This window comes from Penicillium psychrosexuale (genome assembly GCF_028828465.1).
Source record: "Penicillium psychrosexuale strain IBT 29551 chromosome Unknown utg000005l, whole genome shotgun sequence".
Lineage (NCBI taxonomy): Eukaryota > Fungi > Ascomycota > Eurotiomycetes > Eurotiales > Aspergillaceae > Penicillium > Penicillium psychrosexuale.
The window spans coordinates 982,515-1,007,286 of NW_026643190.1; the positions used below are offsets into that span (position 1 = coordinate 982,515).

At 49.9% G+C, this 24,772-nt stretch overlaps 5 protein-coding genes across 5 annotated transcripts; 2 read left to right on the forward strand and 3 right to left on the reverse strand.

Annotated features, from left to right (window-relative positions):
* Window positions 1-324: 324 nt before the first annotated feature.
* On the reverse strand, window positions 325-3,664 carry N7518_009311 (DNA-directed DNA polymerase POL5; the record flags this gene model as incomplete). Its single annotated transcript, XM_057190238.1, has 6 exons — window positions 325-1,218; window positions 1,268-1,567; window positions 1,621-2,429; window positions 2,497-3,076; window positions 3,139-3,519; window positions 3,611-3,664. 6 exons carry the CDS (start codon window positions 3,662-3,664, stop codon window positions 325-327), a joined length of 3,018 nt encoding a protein of 1,005 aa, XP_057037894.1.
* Window positions 3,665-8,814: 5,150 nt separating this feature from the next.
* On the forward strand, window positions 8,815-10,659 carry nimT (putative tyrosine protein phosphatase MIH1; the record flags this gene model as incomplete). Its single annotated transcript, XM_057190239.1, has 4 exons — window positions 8,815-9,062; window positions 9,133-9,200; window positions 9,259-9,481; window positions 9,549-10,659. The coding sequence occupies 4 exons, from the start codon at window positions 8,815-8,817 to the stop codon at window positions 10,657-10,659; spliced, it is 1,650 nt and encodes a 549-aa protein (XP_057037895.1).
* Window positions 10,660-12,285: 1,626 nt separating this feature from the next.
* On the reverse strand, window positions 12,286-13,603 carry N7518_009313 (uncharacterized protein; the record flags this gene model as incomplete). Its single annotated transcript, XM_057190240.1, has 2 exons — window positions 12,286-13,315; window positions 13,494-13,603. The coding sequence occupies 2 exons, from the start codon at window positions 13,601-13,603 to the stop codon at window positions 12,286-12,288; spliced, it is 1,140 nt and encodes a 379-aa protein (XP_057037896.1).
* A 954-nt stretch (window positions 13,604-14,557) lies between these two features.
* On the reverse strand, window positions 14,558-16,330 carry N7518_009314 (CwfJ domain protein; the record flags this gene model as incomplete). The annotated part of the gene is made up of 2 exons (XM_057190241.1): window positions 14,558-16,262; window positions 16,317-16,330. 2 exons carry the CDS (start codon window positions 16,328-16,330, stop codon window positions 14,558-14,560), a joined length of 1,719 nt encoding a protein of 572 aa, XP_057037897.1.
* Window positions 16,331-16,697: 367 nt separating this feature from the next.
* Window positions 16,698-24,554, forward strand: N7518_009315 (uncharacterized protein; the record flags this gene model as incomplete). Its single annotated transcript, XM_057190242.1, has 1 exon — window positions 16,698-24,554. One exon carries the CDS (start codon window positions 16,698-16,700, stop codon window positions 24,552-24,554), a length of 7,857 nt encoding a protein of 2,618 aa, XP_057037898.1.
* Window positions 24,555-24,772: the final 218 nt, after the last annotated feature.

A 24,772-nucleotide genomic window follows, 5' to 3' on the forward strand; every position in this document is an offset into this window, starting at 1 on the left:
TATACAGCTGCAGGATAATGCATTATAAACTAATAATTCATATGGCTAGCTTCGGAACCGCGAGGCCTATTATATATATTCTATCTACTACCCTTACTATTTCATAATTATCCCTATACCCGCGCAGTATGACCTTCAGTGATATATATCAACGTTATCTTCTCACCGCCGGAACTTAGCTTCGTCGTTTACAGGAGGAGGGTTTAAAGGAAGGTAGAGAGAGAGGTGGACTATATAGACAGGTTGAATGAACCTGATAATAATATTGACATGAAGTCCAGCGACAGATCATAACTCGCAATCTCTATATAAAAGAACCCATCATCACTTCAACTGCTTGCTCGCAGAAACACACCAGTTATTCCACTCCGAAAAGAACGACGGCTGCACATGACACTTAGTGCTCATGAGTTGATCCTTGCGAGTGGCAGCGTAAACATCCACAACACCAGCAATAGCATCCTTATCATGCGCAACAAGCACTTTAGTAACAAGCAAACTAGCCTGGCTGCAAGCAGTCGCATGGCCCATAGGGCCACTGTGGCTAGCCTCATTATGAACAGACCGAAGCAGCTCCCAGAGCGCCTCGGCCTGTGCCTCGTCCTCGATCTTCGGGAGCGAATTGCCCTTGCACACCTTTGTGTACTCGCGCAGCACTCCGTTGGCCTTAGTGGCGATCTGCTTCACGTTGGTCCGGCGAGATAGTCGGAGCAACGGCAGGAGGACATCTAGCGCGAGCGGGCGGGTGTGGCTCTTCTTCACGAAGATCTCTAGTAGGTCCAGGACGCGGTTCTTGAAGTTCACCATGTTCTCACGTGCGTCTTTCTTGTCTTTGCGGTGGGATGTTTCTTGACGACGCGCGCGGAATACTTGCACCAGTTTTTCGTCTAGCTCATCCATCTCGTCGTCGTTCATGTCGGCGTCGGAATCGGACTCGTCTTCGTCTGCGCGGTGTGCGCCGAGAGCTGCGGCTAATTTGGCTTCGAAGGCGGCGACTTCCTTTGCATCTTCTTCGTTGTCTTCTTCTTCCTCGTCGTCATCGTCATCGTCGGAGCCGGAGCCGCCGGCTTCGACGACCTCGACATCGCTGTCGAGCTCATCTTCGTCGATATCCATCTCATCCTCATCCTCGTCATCTTTTCCTTCCTCTTCGCCTTCATCGTCTTGTTCTTCAAACATCTCTTGCTGTCCAGCAAGACTCTCCTTGGCCTCCAAAATCTAGGTCTAGTTAGAAAATGCATATCTCATAGAAATTGAGGCGACATACCGAGGTCAAAGATTCCAATCCGTTCTCGGTGATCTGGTTAGCGAATGCGCCAAACACCTGCTCACTCATACGACGGAACAGCTGCGATTGCTTGGATGCGAAACTGAGAAGGATCTCAACTAACGCATCCGAGGCATCGCCGGCGTCTTCTGTCTTAGTTTCCTTGTCGCCCAAGAACTTGGTATAACAGAACTCCAGCTCATCAAGCATGGATACAGCGTCTGCGTCTCCGTTGTACACCTGCATGATAGTCATAGAGTAAAGCAGCTTGAATGCGGCCATGCCCTTCTCCTTCTTCTCCTATGTGATGGTCAGTACAAGTAGCTAAAAGCTGATAAGGGGAGAAATCATACCCTGCTGGACAACTTCTTCAGAGATTTGAAAGCAGCCTTCACAGATTCCGACAGCTTCTCATCGACAGCGATGATGAACTTGCCGAATTCGCCAGACTTGGCTGCATCGCGAATCTGCTTCACCACAGCATACGGGAGGGTAGCGGCGAACTTTTGGTTGGAAATAAGGCTGTTCAAGCAGGAGTTGATTCGATTGCGCAGGAGTTCTTGTGTCGCCGATGACAGAGGAGGCTCAGGGGCAGTGGATCCCTTGCCGGCATCCATGAAGTACGCAAAGCGCACGAATATGGACAGGATCTGCTCAAGGCTTGCTTGGAGGTCTTCGGCATCGTCTTCGTCGGCAGAAGCCTTGGAGCGAACAATTGACAAAAGGAGACCAGCGACGAATTGACGGTTGGATGCGGCGGTTTTCTCCTCGGTTGTGCCGGGATTTTGAATAAGTTGTTCGAAGAATGGGACAATCTCTTCCAATGCCTCGTGGTTGGCTTCGGCAACAATCTTTTCCACAGTCTTGGTCTTTGTAGCCTGGTCGAAGTTCAGGGTGCCGCTAGTTCCCATCAATCCACGGATGGCCGCAGCTGCGAATTCAGGCTCTTTGGACACACGGGCCTGGATGGCCTTGGCCACTTTAGCGGCCATTCGGTGCAAGTACCGGTCCTCCACGGCGAGCTGGTTCGTCAAGCATCGCATAAGGTTCTTGGTGAAAATCTGAGAGGCCTGCTGCGACCCGCCATCGTTGAGAATTCTGTTGAAAAGAAGGAAGCCCCAGTATTTACGCTCGTCCGAGGATGCAGCAGCGAACAATCCATCTGCAAAGAGATTTTTTGTCAGTTCCATGTGCCTCGAATAGAATTCCACCGCTAGATAGGTACTCACTGTCCACAACTTCTGTCCAGAAATCAGCGAAGGTCATACGAGACTTCTTCGACTTATCCTTCGCCTCAACACTGGTCCGAGAGAGAACCGCATCCCAGGCGAAGTGAAGCTTGTTATTCCAGACGCCAGAGGACTTCGCAGTGTTCACCTTGGTCTCGCCCTCGCTGGGCGCAGCACCCGATTCCTTCATGATCTTCGACATGCTGCTGCGCTCCTTCGTATCCAGGGGATCGTCATGTTTCCAGATCTTGCTCGGGAAAGTAGCATCGGGGAACAGGTCCTTCGCCGCCAACCAGATAGCAACACCCTCGGGCGACCGGGCGAGGTCGCGCAAGCAGAGCTGTTCCAGCGCAGACTGGACGTACTTGGGTTCCATCTTGCGCGCGGCCAGGTCGTAGACACACTGGTAGATAATCCATCCACACTCTTCGCGAATCCATGGCTTCTTCTGTGCGAGTTCGAAAACCAAATCGACGACCTGGGTCCATTGCTCGAAGGGCACGGTGGGCTGGAACAGAACGGAGGATTTTATGATCGCTTCAGCGCCGAAAAGACGGCCGAAAAGGTGATCGCGTTGCTCCTATGTGAAACGAATATCCTAGTTAGCGCATGCGACGTTTGAACTCATGTGTGGCCACCAACCTGTCCCGACTCGCTGCCGTAGGAACTCGACTGAGACTCCCAGAGGTTCAGAGCATCCGAGAAGCCAAAGCGTGATGTCTCCCTCGGCGACGAGAATACCTGACTCAGAATCTCTGTCAAGGCAATGGAGAATCCGATTCGAGCAGCTTTGCGGCTACTGCAGAGACCGCGGAAGAGTCTCGACAGCACCTTCTTGATCTGTTCATCGGCAGGGTTCTGGTCCGGAGTGAATTGCGACACTAAGGCTTGAGCAGCCTTGAGTCGGATATCATCTTTTTCGCTAGCGAGATCCTCGTAGAGTTCCACCAGCTTCACGTCGACATTGTGAGGTTCACGGCGGCGCTTCTTTGAACCGGCGAAGGGGGGGGCCCATTGCTGAGGCTGGGGGGTTTGGGGATAGCGGATAGATGCGAGGTTCAATTAACGATTGAATTATCCGCTCTCAGGCCTTGGATAATGAAGATCTGCAAACCAAAGGCACGTTGAACACTCCTTGCGGCCGTTCAAGTCGCTCAGAAAAATTCATGCTTTAGCCTATTTGGGACTAGCTTGTACCGATAAGCCGATAAGAATTTCGATGCTCCAAAGAGCCCGGGGTTGAATGGGCAATCGACCTCATTCAATGTGGATATCTTCTAGAATCTTCGGGAGGATTTCTGGAACTCATGATTTGTTGGCCGGGTTAGGAAACCAAGTGTGGTGCGAAGCTATATGGAAGGTCCAGGCACATATATATTAGAGCATGTGACTATTCTCAGCAAGACTCCAAGGCTTCCAACAAGCAATATTTGCTGACAGCATTCTGGAGGCAGATCCAAACCACAAAGTCAAACGCTACCCAGCTTACGATCCAAGCCAAGACAATCTAGCCCCCAAAACCTCAAGACAATCTCCAAGTAAGCCGGAGTGGTCCGTACCTCCAATGTAGCCCCTGGAAGCCGCATCAAAGATACCTCAAATACCACACAACAGATCAGGCATGGGAACATGCAACCAACGTTTCAGTAGATAAAATAACACGGTGTATTCGAAGCTGTCAGGGCAACCGGGATCAAAAAGAAGTCCAGACTGATTCAGGGGTAATGACGTCCCAAAAACGAGATCACCCAAGTGCTAGCCGGGCTATCAACCTCAAACCACACCAGTCCAGACGCAAAGCTATCCTGTTGTCAAAGGCAACCGGGAAATCAGCATCCATTTATACAATCGCATGTCGCCGAGGAAAACCCGCTAATTGCGCTAGATCCGAGCTTCACTATCTGGGCTCCGCTTGGTGCTGCCTTCGCGGATGCACCGACCCGCCCGGGCTGATCTGTATACGAGTATGACCGGACAAAGCGACATTCCTGGGCTGTCGGGCGATAGAGAGAGAGTGAAACCAGGAACCGTGCATCGAGCTATCAATTTGGCTTGGGCGGGACCATTCGACATCTGAGAGAATCCATATTAAGGAGTCGGGAGAAAATTACCTCTGTATCAGAATCGATGTGTTGGAACGGATGAGCGATCGTCTACCGTGGATCTGCATGGTTCAAGTAGTTTTTTAGATTTAGGTTAGTTAGTCGTGCTTGGTAACATGTGGAATTCATTTCGTGGGAATCACGCAGGTGGTTTTGATGTAGGCGGATGGGTCTCGGGGTGATGGTGTACGGAGTCCGACGACGTGGTGGGCCTGGGAGTCCCTGGCAACCGGTGTGATAGATGATAGATGTAGAGTCGGGTGTCAGATTTTGCGCGTTCAGGGGGGTTGCCTGATGCAACCGGGACCCTATTATTTGGGTCTATGTGTGACTTGGGAGGTTGTACGGAGGTTCAGAGTGGAATCTGGCGGAGTCCTGGGATATTGGGGAGTGTACACGGGGTTTAAGTAAAGACGGGGGTGGCTACGGGGTTTAGCTTGAGGTCTGGATGCAGTATTAAGAACATAAAAGAGCATAATAATTGACCAAAAGAGGCTATTCTATGCCACGAGACAGAGTCTAAACCAGTGAAATCCAACTTGTGGCTGTCGAATATACCAGTCCAGCGGCGTCTAGGCCTCTCGATCTATCACGTTGGGCGGGTGCATTCCACAGAGACAGCCACGATCGGAGCTATGTGATACGAGCCCAATAGGGAGTAGGGCGTCACTAGAAAGTGATAGCACGATTTGAGAGAGGGGAGCTGACAGGCACGAAGCCGATGAGGCGGATAAAGGATACCAATAGCGGCGCAGATCGGGGTCCCCGGGACGGGAGAATAATAATTAACAAATATAGAAAAGCCCAGGGGAAATGTAGGGTAAGTGTATTTCCAGTACTCTGTATGTCTTACTAGAGGTATAATATACCAAAATACACATCAAATCCCAGTTGAGAGAGGTCGGAAATCCTGATCTGGGCAAGTTTCCCTTTGATGTCATGTGCGATCACGGGATATCACATTAGCTTGGAATCTGGTTTGCTTTGTTTACCTTCATCCGCACGCGCTATCAACAATCAACACGATCGTGACATCACATTGGTCGGGAAGAGGGGGGAGTATCCTGGGACAAGGAGGGGAAAAAGGTCTAGACAACCCTATCCATCTCTCCATGCAGGTTATGTTTAGCAGGACACGAGGTGAGATGTGACGGACCCCGCAGCAGCGAAAGTCAGTCGGCTGGAGAACTGACATGACTGGCTCCATCGCACATGGCGTTGTGATGCAATTGACCGGTCACATCATCGGGCGGTCCTCTCCGACCCCACCTTAGCTATGACTGCATGCGTGGCGCAGATACATACTTAGATCGGGGCACTTGGGCTGACATGGCTAGCATGTTATGAGAGTCTTGCATCTGTAAGCGCCTGGAAAGTGGATGCTTGCTAATTCGTGCATATTCCAGTGTTGTGGTCAATACGGAGTAGACCAAAACACACCCAAACAAGCGTCGACGCGACCCAAGGCACTTCCCAAGGTTTCAAGATCGGCTTAGTCCTCGACTTCCAAGCTTAAATTAGGATATCAGGTTTGCAAGCTGTGCACGGGACGCAAATAGATGGATGTGCAGTCGATATGACGTAGTATCACGGGCCACCTGGGCACACCTGGGCAATACAATCTTCCGAACAGCGTCGGGGAGCACACCGCATCGTCTGCCACAGGGGGATTTGTGTAAAATGCCTGCACCAAGTGCTATATAACAGCGAGGACAGCCAATTGTAAATATTCAACGGACCGGGGGTTGATGCATCTCGGATTGACGGGACATACCATGACACCGTGAAGCCCGAGGTTCCGGTGTTTCACGAGAGGGTCTAGAATACCAGAATAAAGTAATGAATCATCAGCCGAGTGTCCACCATGACCTGACGACTATAGCCGATTAGCAGTTTCACACCCCGTAGAACACACTCCGCAGACTTTGTTCAAAGTATAAGCCTGTGGATGGTGGCGAATTGAGAGATTGAGTGAGGAGTATACCTTGTAAATATCGCATCTGATAGCCTGAATAGGACCGACCGAGGAGATCTATATTGATAAACTTGTTTAAGGTTGTTGACCGTACCATGTTCTTCACCGGTGGTTTGTTGTGTCAATCGCATAAATCGTGATCCCGGCTTGTCCTTGATGCGAGTATTAACCCTAATTCCGGGGCGAGGGCAATACAGATACAATCGCATTCATTGTCAAGTTGCAAAAAGCGCGGTGAATGCCATTCAGCAGGATTCCAATAGAACTACCTTCAGGCAATTAATGTATATTGAAGTCAAACATCCTACCAAGGGGGATGGAAGGGATGCGCGACATTGGAAGCCATCGTGAACCCTTGATCAACAAGAATGCCGGTACAAGTAAGGGCAGCACGGGTATGGCGTCTTCGCTTTCCAGAGGAGAATGAGATTATCTACCATTCCTTACACGATACTACGTTGTACGCTCCGATCTCGAAGCAATTGAACAATTCAATGGCAATTGACACTCCCGTGCAAGATGCCGCATTGTACATACCCCGTACGACGTACAAGAGACAGATTCCAGCTCAGATCGGCTCTTGATATCCCCTAATAGGGCTGAGATAGGATGAACTCTTTTCACATTGCGAAGACGAGATCTTTAAGATTTACACGCTCCGGTATGGGCCAATCAATACCTCGGTAAGAGGGCTTCTTATCGCACTAGTTGAGTCAATCGAGCACTATATTGCACTATAATTGTGAATGGAGCTAATTTCCAGACCACATTTCTCAGCATTTTGGATTTTGAAGCATATCGTGAGGTTAAAGTGCAATGCAATAAAAAAGAAGCCGTTCAATTGTATGTACTCCGTAGTCGCGCCCTTACTTCCTTCATCACTTGCTTCCCATCACTTGCAGAAGCTTTAAATTTTCTCCCGAGAATAGGAAAGTGGATATTTTTTTCTGCATTAGACTCGATCTCTTTGGCTCCGTTTTTTTTTCTCAGCTGAACTGTGGTTCATACGGTGACGGACACACACGGGAGAGAAAAAAAAGTTTTTTGGTGGATACTGGATAGTTATTTAACGTAAGAAGGGACGAGAGAACTACATACATATAGCCCTAGTTATATGTAGCCCTGGTCATACAGAGTAATAGTACTCCGTATAACTACTCCGTAATAGCAAGACAATCCTCCTTCCATAGAGCAGGGGAGACAAAGCTAAACCCAAGACATCATCGTCTATACCAGCAACCCGACGAGCTGTGATAGGCGCTGGGTTGCTGCGGCAAGGGAGCCCCGGGCAACGACGAAAAAAAGTATTTGGCCCCTAGCCAGAGCATGGGGACTGTCTATCTTTTACTGTCTCCGGTTACTCGCCTTTGCATACCGATCTTAGTCTTCCCCAGTCTCTTTTAGTCAATTAATAGGTTTATTCTTGACTTCCCTTTCGTCCTAGTCTGATTTTAATTCTTTTTTGGGCTTTTTCCGTACTCAGGAACTAGCGGTTTCCACCCCCATACATACCTCGATTACTCCCAGATTACGTCGATTACCCCCAATACCTCTAGTATACCCTTTTTTAATATTAAAATATTCATTACATGAATATCGGAGCCGCAGTATTACTCAATACTCTGTACATTCGGAGATCCTCCCCACCTGCGTTGCCCATTGCAACAAGCCCATCCCTTCAGCTTCACGGCTTCTTTCTTCAAATCGTCTTTGTTCCTACTTTCTCTTCTTCTTCTTAACTACTCGCGACATTCCTCACTCGGCATCGTGAGATTCAATTTTGTTGTTCCCGTCCGACAAGCCATATCATATTCTTGGAACCCTTTCCCCCTCCTGCAGCACCCACGAGCTACCCCCCGACCCCTCCAATCACGTCCGACATAGTCGCCCTCTGGAATCCATATTCACCTACCTCGTCGACATCTTGCCATGGCCCGCTAAATCTAGTTGTCTTTAACACAGCACAACTCTGGCCGTTGGTGGTGAGGGTCTGGGACCTAGGATTTTTTTTCCCGGACTGGTTGTCACGGCGATCGTGGGGACCCATAACGTTGAAATTGCAAACGTGGAGACGTGCATTGAGACAATTTTTTCTTTGAACCTCAGTTTGTAGGACCTAGTACGGGGTAGACATCCATCTTGCTCAGGGCCTGATTTGCCATTGTTCCAATCCGTTCCGGTTGCTTTGCCAGAAACTGTACTACGTCGGCTTTTGGCTCCAGGTCCGATTTGTCACCGGCCATGGAACACTCTTCACCTCTCGCTGCGATGCAGCCTCCGTCGGTCATGTTTGGCCATTGCTTTCGTTCAGAGGCCTCCACTTATCCCCTGGGCTCAATGTCTGGATTTGGTGGGAACCCGTTCAATTTCAAGGAATTGTCTATGAAGAAGTCTAGCTCGGACTACTTCAACCTGAAACCCATTCGAGGATCGTCCCCAACTGCCAGTCTGGCGGCAGACTTGTCTCAGAATTTCCACATTGATCAGAGGTATGTGGAGCTGATCCATGGCCCTTTCATGAGGTTCAAAGGGACAAAGCCCGGCTAACTCTATATTTAGTCCCCAGTTGGCCACACCACGCCGGTCTTTGTTCACGGCCAGTATGCTTGGTCAGGTCAATGGACGAGGTAAGCAGTGCCGAGAATGGCAGGGTGGGGTAGCGACTGCTTGACTGATACTTTATAGATGATGTGATGACCACCCCGCCGCTCCCATCTTCTTCACCAGCTCCGGCTATGGACATGATGGATATGTCGCCTCTGCCTCACAAGCCTGCATTTTTTGTCACGGCAGAGATCGAGATCCAGTCGCCGACACCCGGGGGCAGTCCTATGGAATCACCCATGGTGTCTCCGCTACCAAGCCCTCTTCAAGAGTCGCCCATGGAGTCGCCTTTATGTCCAACTGAGTAAGTTCACGTGATATTCAGCAAGCCACCAAATACAGTTTTGCTAATATCAATTCCTATTTGGCAGCAGAAAGCGACCTAATTTCCTGCGTCCGAGTCTGGCTAGAAGCAAGGCTCAGTCTTTCCAGCTTGGATTGACCCGGCCTGCACCGGAGAGCAAAGCACCCCCCTTCCGATTTGGAACCGGAGCCAAGACTACTCTGAGCACGTCCACTTCTCTGGAAGATATGTTTGGGGACTCGCCTCCCCATGAGCGTTCAATCTCGCGCAACAATTCTTCCACTCACCTGGGGCCGCCCCGTATGCGGCCATCCCTCCAGCATGCCCGTAGCAGCGGCTCGCCCGTTCCCTGTTCAATTCGCAAACCCGCTCACTCTATGATGCGTCCTCGCAAGCAATGCCGGCGATCATTGAGCATGTTTGAGAACCCAGCAGATGTTATTGCCGATAAAGAGGCCAAGGTAGCGACAAATACACCCGTCCAGTCCATCAGTGACATTTCGAGTCCGCCCAGCATGAAGCTGCCTCACTTCATCCCTGAGGATCGCGCGGACTCTCTGCCTCGCATCGACAAAAGCACTCTTCTGGAACTCATGAATGGCAAGTTCAATGAGCATTTCGATAACATTCTCATCATTGACTGCCGCTTCGAGTATGAGTATGAGGGTGGCCATATCAATGGCGCATTGAACTATAACGACAAGGAACGCCTCGCCGGTGAACTCTTCAATGCCCCCCAGGCTCGCACTGCGCTTGTCTTGCACTGCGAGTACTCTGCCCACCGGGCTCCTATCATGGCCAAGTACCTGCGTCACCACGACCGCGCTATCAATGTTGATACTTACCCTAACCTGTCATATCCTGATATGTACATTCTGGATGGTGGATACAGCTCGTTCTTCGCCGAACATCGCTCTTTCTGTTTCCCTCAGAACTATGTCGAAATGAGCGCCAAGGAGCACGAATTTGCCTGCGAGCGTGGACTTGGCAAGGTCAAGCAGCGCTCCAAGCTGAACCGCGCCCAGACTTTTGCCTTTGGCGAACAATCACCCCAGATGGAGGACAGCCCAACCGGACGTTGCCGACTTGGCGAGGATCGAAACCGCTACCCAAGCTCTCCCTTTTCTCAAAGCCCAGTGCCTGTTCGGACCCCTGGCCGTCGCATGCTTTCCTACTAAAGGACTCACCTTTCCTTCTTGGGTGATTTGCATTTTCTTGCGTCTTATGTCTTTTCTTTGTTTTTTTTGTCGTCTTGTACTTGGAGCGTGGTGTTTGGCTGATGCATACCAAGATGCTTTATGCTGGCTTTTTTTTTTTTTTTTTTTTGACCCTCAACTTCTCTTCTCTCGACCACCTCAGTTCTGCTGACGTCTGATTCGTGTTGGCATGCTGCATACCCCGCGCTGTTCACCTTTTTCCTCATCTCTTTGATACCTCGTTTTGGTATCGTCCTCTCCTTGGCTGACCCTCTTTAACTCATGGGTTCTTGCTTCAATATTTTCCTTGCGTGGCATCTCGCCACATCTCTCTATGCCCACAACCCAGTATCATCCTGGGTTATTGACTCTCATGACCTCATTTAAATCTGAGTCCCATTTCATATGTCTACTTACGACACCGCAACTTTCAAACCCGAAAATGCGCACGAAGACGCCCCCGGCCTACCATCGCCTGATTTCCATTTTCTCATACCTCCGTGGGTCTCATGAAGACAATACCCCCAAGGACGATTCCCATCGAACATTCTGTCGACACTTTGGCATCTCCTTTTCTCTCCGAACATTCTTTTGACACCATTATCGCCCTTTAATCCACTATTTGGTCCTTCTATGTACACACTTTCTTCTGTGGATGAATCATCATTCCACGCTGTCCAAATTTGCATCTCGATGCTCAACGCCAGTCCTTTGACTGGCTGAATTCTTCAGGAGCATTTGTATTTTCATGCATTGTCCCGATAATATCCCCCTTTGAACCATGTCATTGGGGTAGTGAGGAGGATCTTGAGGATGTAATCTTTGCATCGAGTGCGACTCTTACAGCTGTACATAACGAGAATTGCTTGTGTATTACAGGCCTTTTCTCTCTGGATATGTTTCCTTGTGAGATTTTAATGGTCTGGAAAGGGTAATCGGAGGAGACAACCAGTTCACAAATGTTTGATTTCCTTTTGTGAGAATGAAAAAAATATTCAAATAACTTCAAGTCCTTTGTAAACGTTCAACTCGTGTAACTGCTTTAGTAACTGGTTTATCGTTAACCACATTAGCGACTGATTTATCAACCACTTTAGTAACTGCAATAGCAACTACTTAAGTAACCACTTAAGCAATTGCTTTAGTGACTACTTTAGTAACTAGCCTACAGCACATAATAACTAGAGATTATCGTCTAGCCAGATTAGGCCAGTCTATATATTCTGCCGGTTGGAGGAGAAAAGAACGCTCACGTGACATGCACACGAGACTATGATTTAATTGTTTCGCTTCGCTCCGCAATCAAGAGGAATCACATGGGGGACATTTGCTGGGCAAAAATGCGCATTGTCTCAAAAAAGCCTGCCACCCGTCGAACGAGTCAACCAATGCCGACCCGTGGATGCAAAAGAGTACAAGTGGGAGAAATGATGAAGGGAAACATCTTTAATTCCAGGCCCAAATTTGGCCCGGGGTCATGGTATGTAAGTATAAAAGATGAACGAAGACAAATACAGCCTCAGAATGGTATCAAAAAAATGAGGTAGAAGAGAAAAGAAAAAGAAAACGTTCTGGTCATGAAACCGCCTCGATCGACGAGGGTCATACTCAAAAGTTGCCATAAGCATTGACGGTAGGCTTTCTACCGCTCTGCAACAGACTCGGAGGTCTGGTGTTGTCGGGCTCGGAAATGGGGATGGCGTTGGTGTGGGGATTATAGGTAGCGTACTCTGAAGGTGAAGGAGCCGAGAAAGCAGGAGGGGGCGAAGAAGATGCACCGGGGGAGAAGCCGCGGTATGGAGGCTGGGAGGTATATGTTGGGGGATACTGGCTAGAGCCAAAGGACGGCTGGCGCTGGAAGCCTGATGTTGGGCCCGTGGCCGCGTGGTCTATCTCCGAGGATGGGGAGAAGGCCATTGGCACGGGGCTGTAGTTCGTGTGCGGCCTGTATGCAGCCACGGGCGAGGGGGTGGTTACGGCGTGGTAGCCATTTCCTGCGCCATAGGAGTGGTTGGCGTAGGAATCTTGGTATTGTTGCTGGCCGTAAGGATTGTGGGCTGGTGCTTCGACAGGCGATGTCGGAGAGCGAGGACCGTAGGGGTCATAGGCCGCGGCACCATAGCCAGCTGCTGGGGCTGATGGTGACATACCGGGCGAGCGCCGCCCGTACGGATCTTGGACGGGATTCAAGGCTGCTCGCGGGCCGGGGGACCGGCGTGTACGCGGATCAGTAGGCCCAAATCCTCTGTATCCCGCCGCGGCTGCACCCATGGGTGGGTTGGGTGGGTTGGGTGAATAGTCAGAGTAAACGGCACCAGGTGTACCGGCACCCTGATTCCTGTTGGGCGGATTCAAAGGCTCCATTTCGACGTCGTCGTAATGATTCGAATCTTCCACATGCTTGTCAACGGCACCAGCCCAGGTAGGCATTTCAGGCAGGGCGTCCTCATTAACATGGGCGGCCGGAGACTTGGGCGCGTCGAAATGTGCAGTCTGTTGCGGACCGCGATATGAGGGCGGGGCTGGTGGTGCTTGATAGACTGGATTTGGTGCTGGTGGAGGCTGGTGCTGGTGGAACGGAGGGTCATCGAAGTCTTTAGGCGTTTTGTTCCTGCGCCTGCCCGACGGACAACAACAGCTACAGCAGCACTTGCAACATTGATAGCCGCAACAGAGACAATTGAAGATGCAAGCTAATACGGAGAGTAAAATTATCGCACCGACGATTATACCAACGATGACGGGCCACCTGCGCCAATTAATTAGTATCATGCAGACCATGCGCAAAGGTAGGATATCCCTCGGGGGGAACTCACTTGCAGTACGATTTGGCCATACATTTGTCCCAGCTGGAGAAGGTGCTTGGAACCGCCGCGAGATCACTCGCGGTGTCTCGAGCCCATAGTGTAATATTTGCCGGACTCATCTTGTAAATGAATAGCGGGTGCGCAATGCGATAAGGGAATCATCCGATTTCCAATGGCTGCGAACAGCCAATGTGTTTAAAACTAGACGTAGTCTAGTGTGAACTGTAGCGCGAATGAGATGTACAAGCGTGTCGGGGTCGGAGGTATCAAGAGGCGGGGCGCGTCCGAGTGTAGAAGTAGATGCGAAGTCACACAATAGATTCAATATGAGCGAATATGGAGTGAATAGATGCTAGTTCAAGAGGGTGGATCGAACAGGCAGCAAGTTACCAAAATAGAACATTGAGACATTGACGAAGAAAGACTGGAGAGAGTGTGTGAGACCCTAGAGGATCCAAAAAAAAGACTAAACGATGAGTTGCAGACTCTGGAAATGATTGAAACCGCCAAATGGCCGGAAGAAGAGCCTTGACGAAGGAGAGAAGAGGGAAATAGCTGAAACACCAAGGGATGAGGTCTGACAGGGTCAACAAGGGACACATCCCCATAGTTTCCCCCGCCTTTCGGCCTATCACATTCACCAGACTTGAAACGACGATCCTCTTTAATTAACCACTAAAGTACTACAGCGGTTGCTTAATTGGTTGCTTAAGTAGTTGCTAAAGTAATTGACGATAAAGCAGTTTATTAAGCGTTAGGCTGTGTTAAAAGCGCAGGTATCTTCCAAGGTGAGCACCTCGAGCATCCGGGCATAGTCTAACAGTTTCGCATCGCTAGAATCTTGGTGCTTGAAACAGCATAGGAAAACGCATTAATATGAGTATTCCTTATATGTGGTCCGCGTGGAATCTGCAAAAATCTGTAAAATTTGTGAATTTTGGCTTCAATTTTGAACTCATGTCACATTTCATCGTACTATACACGCTCCCCCTGGAAAGACCCCTTGATCACCATACCACACATTTATCATATATGAACTTGGAAAAAGAAGAAGAAACTTGCTGATCTCACATTCACTCCTCAACCTCCATCGCGAAATCATGTTTCTTGAAGGCCTCCTTGAAAGCCTCCGCGTCCTTCGTCTCCTCGTCGTCGGTCTGCACACAATCCCTCCAGTTAATACGGTCATCTAAATAGAGTACCTTGCCCATGACCCGACGACCGAATTGCAAATCGAACCGGGTCTCTGGCAGGATTTTCATAATAATAACATTCTCTTCTCCAGATTCAGTCTTCCAAACGCCTTTGTGCTCAGGTGAAGACCAATTATCGCCTTCAGCTTCGGTTTCACTGCTGAGCGCAGGCGTCCAAATGAAGACTCGGAAATAATCGATCATATGGTGATTGTGCATTTCATCGGGGTTTGGCACGGTCTTGAACGTCGAATATTCTAGGTTCGAGGCTTCCTTCTTGAATGCCATTTCCACAAGGCGTGAGCGGATCTTCTCCACGGGCATCGGCAGGAATTGCCAATGTGTGTGGATGCCGTTTGAGCGGCTGACTTCCCATGTGACAGCACCCAGCTTGCCTCCTGATCGCTCGTTCAGCATTTGGTGCAGGGATTCGCGGTACCGTTGCATCTCGGCAAATGTCGAAGCTCGGGTGGCCGGGTCGAAGATTAGGTCGATGGTCGGGCAGTGTTCAAAGGGGATGATGAGCATATGGCCTGGGAAGCCCAGGGAAGGGAAGAAGTCGGTTGTGGGCAAAGGTCCTTTGGCGGTGGTGACATAGCTGTCATTGCCGATTGAGGTGATGAGATGGGTGGCAATGTTGGGATTTGAGAGGCAGAAGAAACAATTCTCCGGGCCTGGCGGAGGGGCGCGTTCTTTGTGCCGGCGCTGGTGCCCTGGGTCTCTATCTCTGTCGGAGGGGGCGTAGCGCTGGTATGATTCATTTTGGCTTGGGAGCATTTTGCGTCTACTTTGCGCCGCCGACCAAGGGCAAATGGTGGAGCCTGTGGGGATACTGGTTGGGAAAGGTGCTGTTGGGTCCAAGCTAAAAGCATAAATAGCATTTTTCGTCGAGCCGAAAGTAGGCAATGAGATGAACCGAGTGAGTTGATAGGTATTTTCACCCTCTGTTGGCATGTGAAAGAAGGGTTCACGCTCGAAGAAAGCACCGTCTGACCGAGAAAAGTGATACCGGGGTTTCAGAGTCGCGCAGACATCAGCAATGCATTGCAATTCGGATGGCACAGTCTCCTTATCCCCAGAGACCTCGCAGTTAGACCCTAGACGGACATCCTTGGGCCATTGGTTGGTGATAAGAATGTCGGTTTTGTGAATCCCGAACAGTGCACGAGCATCGGATTCACTGTATGTGGGTTGGAACTTGCCGCTAGCATTGCTCTCGGGTTTGGATATACCCTCTGCCTCTCCCATGGTTCCACCGAGGGCGACAATACGGATACCATCTGTTGTCTTCAAGGTTCCTCGCTTTCCCAGGAAGAACAAGTTGGGACACACTTCATCAGTTGCTTCAATCTTTTCAACCACCTGAGGGGGAAGTGGTCGGTTACCAAGCGTGAAGTAGGTTGGGCATGCCACAGTAATGTTCCCTTGTAGCAAGGCGGTAATATCAGCGAGCTCGTCTTCAGTTGACCCATCACCGAAGAGGTCGCCAAGAATGATCGCAAAGGAGAAATGTTGTTTTAGCTGCAGCTTGGCTAACTTGCTGAACACAGGCCGTATCTGACCGTTTAAGCTGCCAATGACAATACTACATATATATTTGGTTAGAGACTGGAATACATGCAGACCTGAACATACATACCATTTGGGAGCCATTATGAGTCTGTCTTAGTGGTAGGTCGACTCGGTACAGGAAAATGTTGAAAAATTTTGATAAAAGACAGTCAAAATGGGGGGAAACGGACAGACAAGAGACTCGAAAAGTATAAGATTTTTCAAACAACCGAACTGTCCAAAGCTGCCACCAAATCGACTACATGCGACTAGGCGCAGGATAGAACATCTCGGGTTTCTCGAAAGCAGGAGCTTGGGCCACCTTATCGGCACGTGATGTAGGTAGATACCGGTCTCGGAATAAACTAATCCCGTCCCGAATAACTTTTTTGTATTCCATGCGGATCAGCCAAAAAAAAAGTGGCCAGTACCTTTCTCACGAACAGTGCTGCTCGTCAGACCCGTCAAGATGGTGGGGACAGGCACAAAATCAAAGCCTGTTAGGCGCCTAAAAACGGGCACCGAAACCACAAAAAACCACCGATTCGAGGGCTTTTCATCACGCATCACCAAGCTCAAAATCGACCCGATCCACCGCGTGCGCCGCGCCAGTTTCGGCGAAGATGAAGACGAAACATCTTCTTATTTCCGAGCGGCCCTCGATCACTGGTTCGAGATGAACCTTTCAGACAACTTTACACAATTCGTACGGCGTGTCAACCCTCTTTCCGAGAGCTTTGCGCAAGTTCTGTATCATGAAGAAAAGATTATGAGTCTATTGGTGGAATTCATCGAGAAGAGAGACCAGCTCTCTATGGAGCCGCTATTGAGCTTGCTTGCGCAATTTGCTCGGGACCTGGGTGTCAAGTTCGAAAAACATTTTGCTACGGCGGTGACACTGGTGTCGTCCGTTGCGGCAACACATCCCGATATTGAGGTCGTTGAATGGAGTTTCACCTGTCTTGCATGGATCTTCAAATTCCTTTCTCGTCTGTTGGTACCAGACCTGCGGCAGCTGCTAGGTATAATGACTCCATATCTCGGAAAAGAACGACAAAAGCCATTTGTGGCGAGGTTCGCCGCTGAGTCGATGTCGTTCCTTATCAGAAAGGCCGGCCTTGTTTACTACAAGAACAAAGCACCCCTCGAGACTGCGGTCTCATTCCTTTTCGACGATATCTCGAAGGCCGCCGACGACAACAAGGATACCGAGAACTACAGGGAAGGATTGATGAACATGTTCTCCGATGCTATCAGGGGAGTCAATAACGGGCTTCACTCCAATGGCATGGACATCCTCAATTGCGTTCTAAGCCAGATGCCGCCGACTAGTGAAAACCACAATGATCCTGCAGAAGTTATATTCGGTCTGATTGTCAGTCTTGTCCACGCCACGACTCCCGATACCTTCGGTCCCATTCTCGACACGGTCAAGGCTTACATCGAAGATCGTTCAAAATCAACTCCGAATCCCAATCTCTCGGAGTGCTGCCGTATAATGTTCCTGCTTGTGACCACTCGCAAGGGTGTCAGAATCCAAAACTGGAAGATCGTTCATCAGATTCAACTGTCCCTCCTCCAGCAGGTGTCCGCATCTGATGTATCATCAGCAACGATATTACAGATCCTTATCAGCGTTGCATATGCCTTTCAAATGTCCCCCATGGACGAGTTACTACCTTTCCTTCGCCCTATTATCGACCTAGTGTCTACAGGCCAGCTTTCAAAATATTTCCTATTCTTCTGCGCAACATTCTCAGAGTGGGGATCAGAGCGATTCCAGAGCTTGCTTCTTTCGCCTTTCCAGAAGTTTATTAATTCATCATGGCAAAAATCCGAGTGGGAGACTTGTTTCACCCTGTTACGCCTGCATGAGGCTGGTTGCATCACGTCCGAGACCTCGCAACCTGGCTACATTTCCTGCCCAGATGCCTTCAAATCTCGCATCACTGATTCATTGGAATACCCCACAAAAGATGAAGCCTTCTTGAATGCGCTGGTGAAGCTTCCAGCCGCTATCTCTTTGTTTGCAGATTCTGCTACAATGCCCAAGATGGTCTCTAAGTTGCATAGTAACCTCCTATCAGCGTTCCAAGATGGTGCAGCTGAAGGCAATAACGCCGAGACGAAGGGCCTAGTGTTTTTCCTTGGTCAAGGTTTCAAGACGTATGTCGAACTCGCTAACAAAGTTGGAGAGCTTGACTCGAGCCTCTTGAAACCAATCATCGCCACTGCTACAAAATTCTCTCGCCTGCCAGTCTTTTTGGAGGGTGCCCTTACTTTCATTTCCTCTCTCCCAGAGTCCGCAGACCTCGAACATCCCACCCTGGAAGCCTTTGCTCAAGATTTAATTGTGAACCTGGCAAGCCCATCGCACAGGCTGAGGCTGGTATCTCTTCAGATTCTACGGGAATTAATTGTTCGCATTGCCAAAGACGACCCCTCGCCCGTGGAATTAGCCATCCAAGTCGAAGAGAGCCCGCTGACAATGGACTCCGTGAGAACTATTTCTATGCATATCCGCAAACTTGCGATTCTCTACCCCCAAATTGCTCACCGCAGATGGATGGCCACCCTGGTCCCTTACTTTTGCTTCGGATTGTTCTCGAAGAAGTTGGCCCCATTGTGGGATGACTCTGCGGCTGCATTAAAGACCATTAGCGAAAATCCCCAGGGTGAGAAGATTGTGTCCGATTTGTCTATCCAGTGGCTGTCAGAGCGGGATTCCGAAGCGCCCAGCGACACTCCAACAGAAGACGACGAAAGCTCTTTCGTCAAGAGCCACTTCCAGTGTTACAATGTCGCCAAAGTTGAAAAAATACTCGCCGCAAATACCAAGAGCACAGAGGATCCGTATCATGTGCTATCTCAACAATTCAAACAAGACCACACAGTCGCAAACATACTTCCCGCTTCCCCGCGAACCCATGCACTTCGTGTCTTGAACGCTGCACCGGGCGTTGCTGAGAAACGCTCGCGCCAGATTGTGCCATTGTTCTTGTCCTGGGCATTGCGCGAAGATCAAGATGACGCGCCCGCAACTGGCGAGCCGAAGGTCGAAGATACTGAGACTGATGATGCGCAAGTGCGTTGGGGATTCCGAGATCGATTGTCGATGCTTGCTTTGTTCGCGCAGTTCCTCAACCCCATTGTCTTGTTTAAGGCACCCGAGGTCTATGCGGCAGTTCTGGGACTCCTGTGCCATGGTAATTCTGATCTGCAGAAGCATGCGCTGAAAGTCCTTTTCACGTGGAAAGATCCGAATGTGCGCCCGTATCAAGAAAACCTACTTAATCTCTTAGATGAGGCTAGATTCAAAGATGAGCTTGCTGTGTTCGTGCATGTTGGCGACGAAGAAAGTCTAATTCAACAAGAGCACCGCGCTGTTCTCCTCCCCGTTGTCCTTCGACTACTCTATGGTCGAATGATCTCTAAGGCTGGTTCAGCGGCCGCTGGCCAAGCTGGCAGACGAAAGACCATTCTTCGAACTATCTCGCACCTTTCAGAGCACGACTTTGGGCTTTTCATGAAGCTTTCATTTGGTCCTCTTGCAAACGTTCATGTTGTCAAAGACAACGATGAGTGCGATCCGACTGCCTTCCAGGAAGAGTTGACAACCCCAAGAAGACAGCTAGGTCTGCTTAAGCTGATCGATACTGTCTTTGAGACCCTTCAAACCCGTATGACCGAATTTGCATCGCAGACGATGGATGTGGTTGTCTACTGTTTGGTGCGAGCATGCCGGGCGATTTACAACGAGGGTAGCGATCGCCCAGATGAACGCCTCTTGCCTGTGCTCCAAAGTATTCGTTCAGAGTGTATTCGCTGTCTCAATTTGGTCTTCTCAATTGTCCCGAATCATGATTGGACTCCCTACGTCCGTATCATCTTCAAGGAGATGATTGACAGCAGACTGGATCAATTCCCTATTGAGACAGCACAAGGTGTTTCGGGCCTTCTACGATTGTTCTCCACTTGGGCCGCTGTTCCAAGGTCAACGTTCTACTTGGTGCAGCAAAATGACAAGGTCTTGACTAAGGTGATTGACTGTCTCGCGGTCGAATCTACCCGCGATGAAGTCAAGGTCTTTATCTTGGATGAGATTCTCGTTCCGTTAGTTGCGCAGTCTACGGACAAAAAGTTACAGGAAACCGAAGAGATGCCTGACTTCCCAGCTGAGCAAATCAAATCCGAAGTCCTCTCTCCCTACCTGGAGCACGCTCTCTTCCACCTCGGTCGTCTTCTCAAGAGAGGCCCCTCGAAGCCCGTTCTTTATTCCGGAGTCAATGCTCTTTCCCTGATCGCTCCCTGCGTCGAATCTTCCAAAGAGACCGCTAGTCTTGTCGGAATTACGACATATCTGCTTCGTCAGCCCGCGGATCGTGTTAGCCCCAGAACCAAGTCTGGTTTGTTAAAGATTCTCGAACACTTTTTGCCCTTATGGGACCCCAAGGAAGATGCCGAGCTCGCGCAACAAGTATTTGATGCGGTGTGCTCGATGTTCGACTACTTCAAGGATGACGCGAACAGAGAAGTATTGGCCCGAGTTTTTGGTGCTCTTGCTACGCACGACGAGAACCTCATGATTGTTGCCGACTTGTGTGCAGATCTAAACTCTCGCTCAACTAAAAGACTCGAACCCGATTATGCCAGACGTCTGCAGGCTTTCAGAACAGTCAGCGACGAACTGTCTCAAACTCTGAGCGCGAAGCAGTGGAAGCCTCTTCTCTACAACATGCTTTTCCATTTGAGGGATGAAGATGAGCTTTCTATCCGATCTAGCGCCTCCTTCGGTCTGAGACGATTCATCGACAGAGCGTCCACAGAACCAGACGCAGACTTTGAGGCGCTCATCAATGATGTTCTGTTCCCCTCTTTGCAATACGGCATCCGACAGAAGTCTGAACTTATTCGCTCTGAAGTTGTCGCAGTCATTGGCTACTTCGTCAAACTCAACCCCACCAGACCTTCTGTGCAGGACATGCACGTTCTTCTTGTCGGCGATGATGAAGAGGCCTCTTTCTTCACCAACATTCTCCACATTCAACAGCACCGCCGGCAACGTGCATTGCGACGTCTGGCTGCAGACGCAGCTCAAGGTAGCATTCAGGCTACGAATCTGGGCACCATCTTCATTCCTCTCATTGAGCATTTCATCTTCGAGGATGCTGCTGATGAAAACGCCCACAACCTGATTGCCGAAGGTGTTGCGACCCTTGGCGTTCTCTCTGAATGGTTGGAATGGGGTCAGTTCCGAGCAAACTTCCGGAGATACCGCAGCTACATGGCAAGCAAGCCTGAAAAGGAGAAGAACATCCTCAGACTACTAGGCCGCATGTCCGATGCGCTGTCTAGTGCAATGAACCGAAAGAAGGGGACAGAAATCCAGATCGATGGTGAAGTTGATAAGATGGATGTTGTCGAGCTGCCCATGTGCACCCTCGCCAAGACTGTTCCTTCTCTTGCGAAGGTGTCAACAGAGCTTACCACAAACTTTATTCCTTTCCTGACCAAGTACATTCACCACAAGCAGGAGAAGGAAATGAGTATGCGCCTGCCAGCTTCGATTACCACTGTCAAGCTTCTCAAGATTCTCCCCGAAGAAGAACTGGCTATTCGTCTCCCACCAGTCCTGCTAGATGTCTGCGCAACCCTCAAGAGTAAAGCACAGGATTCTCGCGACACTGCACGGAAAACACTCAACGAGCTCGCTCTCCTTTTGGGTCCTGTTTATTTCGGCTACATCCTCAAGGAACTCCGTAACGTGCTCGCTCGAGGTTATCAGCTTCACGTTCTCTCATTCACCGTTCATTCTATGCTTGTGACCACCACCGATCACTTCAAGCAAGGAGATTTGGATTACTGTTTGAAAGAACTGGTTGCGGTTGTGATGGATGATACCTTTGGCACAGTCGGCCAAGAAAAGGATGCCGAAGGATACACCAGCAAAATGCAGGAGGTCAAGAGCAGCAAGAGCTACGACTCTATGGAGCTTCTTGCTAAGATCTCAACTATCAACCACTTGTCAAACCTGATTAGGCCTCTCCAGGCACTCCTACGCGAAAAGCTCAATTCGAAGCTCGTCAACAAGCTTGATGAGCTCATGCGAAGAATTGGCATCGGTCTTCTGAGAAACCCTGACGCCGAAAGTCGCGATATGTTAGTCTTCTGTTACGAGGTCATCAAAGAGGCTTATCGGGACAATGCCCCAGATGCAGGCCCAGCTGCGCCCAAGACCAGATACGAGGAGCGGTTCTTGATTCGATTGCAAGGAGCCAAGCGGGGCGAGCACAGGGGTACGACATCTTCTCATGTTTACAAGCTGACCCGGTTCTCGCTGGATGTGCTTCGTGCTATCCTCAACAAGTTCAATTCGTTGTTGACAGCTTCTAACTTGTCGGGCTTCATTCCCATCATTGGTGATGCGCTTGTTCAGTCTCAAGAGGAAGTGAAGGTTTCTGCTCTCCGTTTGCTATCCACGATCATCAAGCTTCCGCTGCCGGAGATTGACGAGAACTCACACGTCTATTTCACCGAAGCAGTCAAGCTTGTTAAGGAGTCTCCTAGCACAAACTCCGAAGCGGCACAAGCGTCCCTGAAGTTGATTTCTTCCATGCTGCGTGAACGAAAGGACACCAAGCTTCGTGACGGACATCTCGCATACTTGCTCAAGCGTCTGGCTTCCGACATTGAGGAGCCAGATCGCCAAGGTGTGACTTTCAACTTCATCCGCGCAGTCATGTCCCGGAAACTCGTCGTTCCGGAGATGTATGAGCTTATGGACAACATCGCGACCATGATGGTGACAAACCAAACTCGGTCTGCGCGGGACCTTGCTCGCGGAACCTATGTTCATTTCCTGATTGAGTACCCGCAGGCAAAGAGTCGATGGACCAAACAGCTCGCTTTCTTCGCAAAGAACCTGGACTACAAGCATCAGTCCGGGCGGCAGTCAGTCATGGAGGCGATGCACGCGCTTCTTTCAAAGACCGGCCCAGAATTGGCACAAGATATTATTAGCACCTTCTTCCTGCCTATCGTTCTTGCTATGGCCAACGACGACTCGCCGGAATGCCGCGAGTTGGCTGGTACATTGCTAGGAGAGTTCTTCAATCGTGCGGATCGGGAGCAGATGAAGACTATCCTTACTCCCCTTCGGTCGTGGTTGGAGCAGACTGACAACATGGCTTTATGCAGTATTGGATTGCAGGCCATGCGCATCTACTTCGAGGCCGAGCAGACCGAGAAAGATAAACAGGCTCGATTTGTCATCGGAATCCTCCCTGGCTTGATGCAGCCCGTTCTAGATGATCATGAGAATGGCAATTGGGAAGCTCTTTACTATGCCTTGCAACTTTTCACAAAGCTTTGCAAGACGGCTTCCACACTTGCTCTGAGCCCGCAATGCGCTTCTATCTGGACTTCCGTCCAAGAGTGCCTGTTCTTCCCCCACGCATGGGTCAAGACCTGTGCTGCGAACCTTGTAGGCTTGTGGATGGCTGATCTAGCCAAGACAAATGCCGCTGCAGGTTACGCTTCCCTTCCCTTGACTGGAAGTTCTGGTCTCGCCATGGACAAGCCAGCTATGCTGCAGCTTCTTCGTGCCAGTCTTCGCAGTCTGCGTACCCCGGGCATTGCCGAGGAACTTGCTATGCAGAGTGTACGTAACACTGTCTTCCTTGGACGTTGCTGTTCTCAAAACGGACTCGAGCTTCCAAAGCTGGCAGGTGAGGATGTTGAATCCGAAGATGAGGACGAGGATGAGGACGCTGGCAGTGAAGCTGGAGGAGAGGCAAAGGAGGAAGCCAAGGTGGAATACAACAGATCTGCCATCCACTACATTTTCAAGCAGATTTCCTCCTTTTTGCGACGGGAAACTATCTCCGGCCGAGCAGAGGCCCTCATTCCCAAGACAGCCTCCATCACACTTCTTGCCGCGCTCATCCGCCACATCGAGGTTGAGCAGATCAGGCCTTCTCTGCGCGTTATTCTCATTCCCCTGCAGCATCTGACGGATCCATCGATCCCGGCGCCACGCTCCTCGGATGAGACCTTCCAGAACACGTACAAATCCCTCGTCTCCAACTGTCACGAGGTCTTAGATCTTCTCCAGAAGAAACTCGGCACCACCGAGTACGTGGAGCATATATCTAGAGTCCAGGCGGCTATCAAGGAACGCCGTGAAGGACGACGGGCTAAGCGTCGCATCGACGCTGTTGCTGACCCTGAGAAGCACGGACGTGATAAGATGAAGAAGAACGAGCGGAAGAGAGACAAGCGCCGTGAGAAGGGCTTGGAGCACCGTGGAAAGAGACGCGGTTGGTAGAGGATTTGACATCTATTTGCATGTGTCATGAAATGGTGTTATTGGCATACAAAAAACTGGGCGTTTTGGTGGAATGGATTACTACATTATACTTGCATTGTATATACCTTCTCGGAACAATTTGATTTCTTCTGTACACAGTCTTGTGTTCTTCGTCTTTGAAGATAGGGTTGTCCTTGAAAATTAAGAGTTGACTGAGAATTCAGTCAAAGTGATTT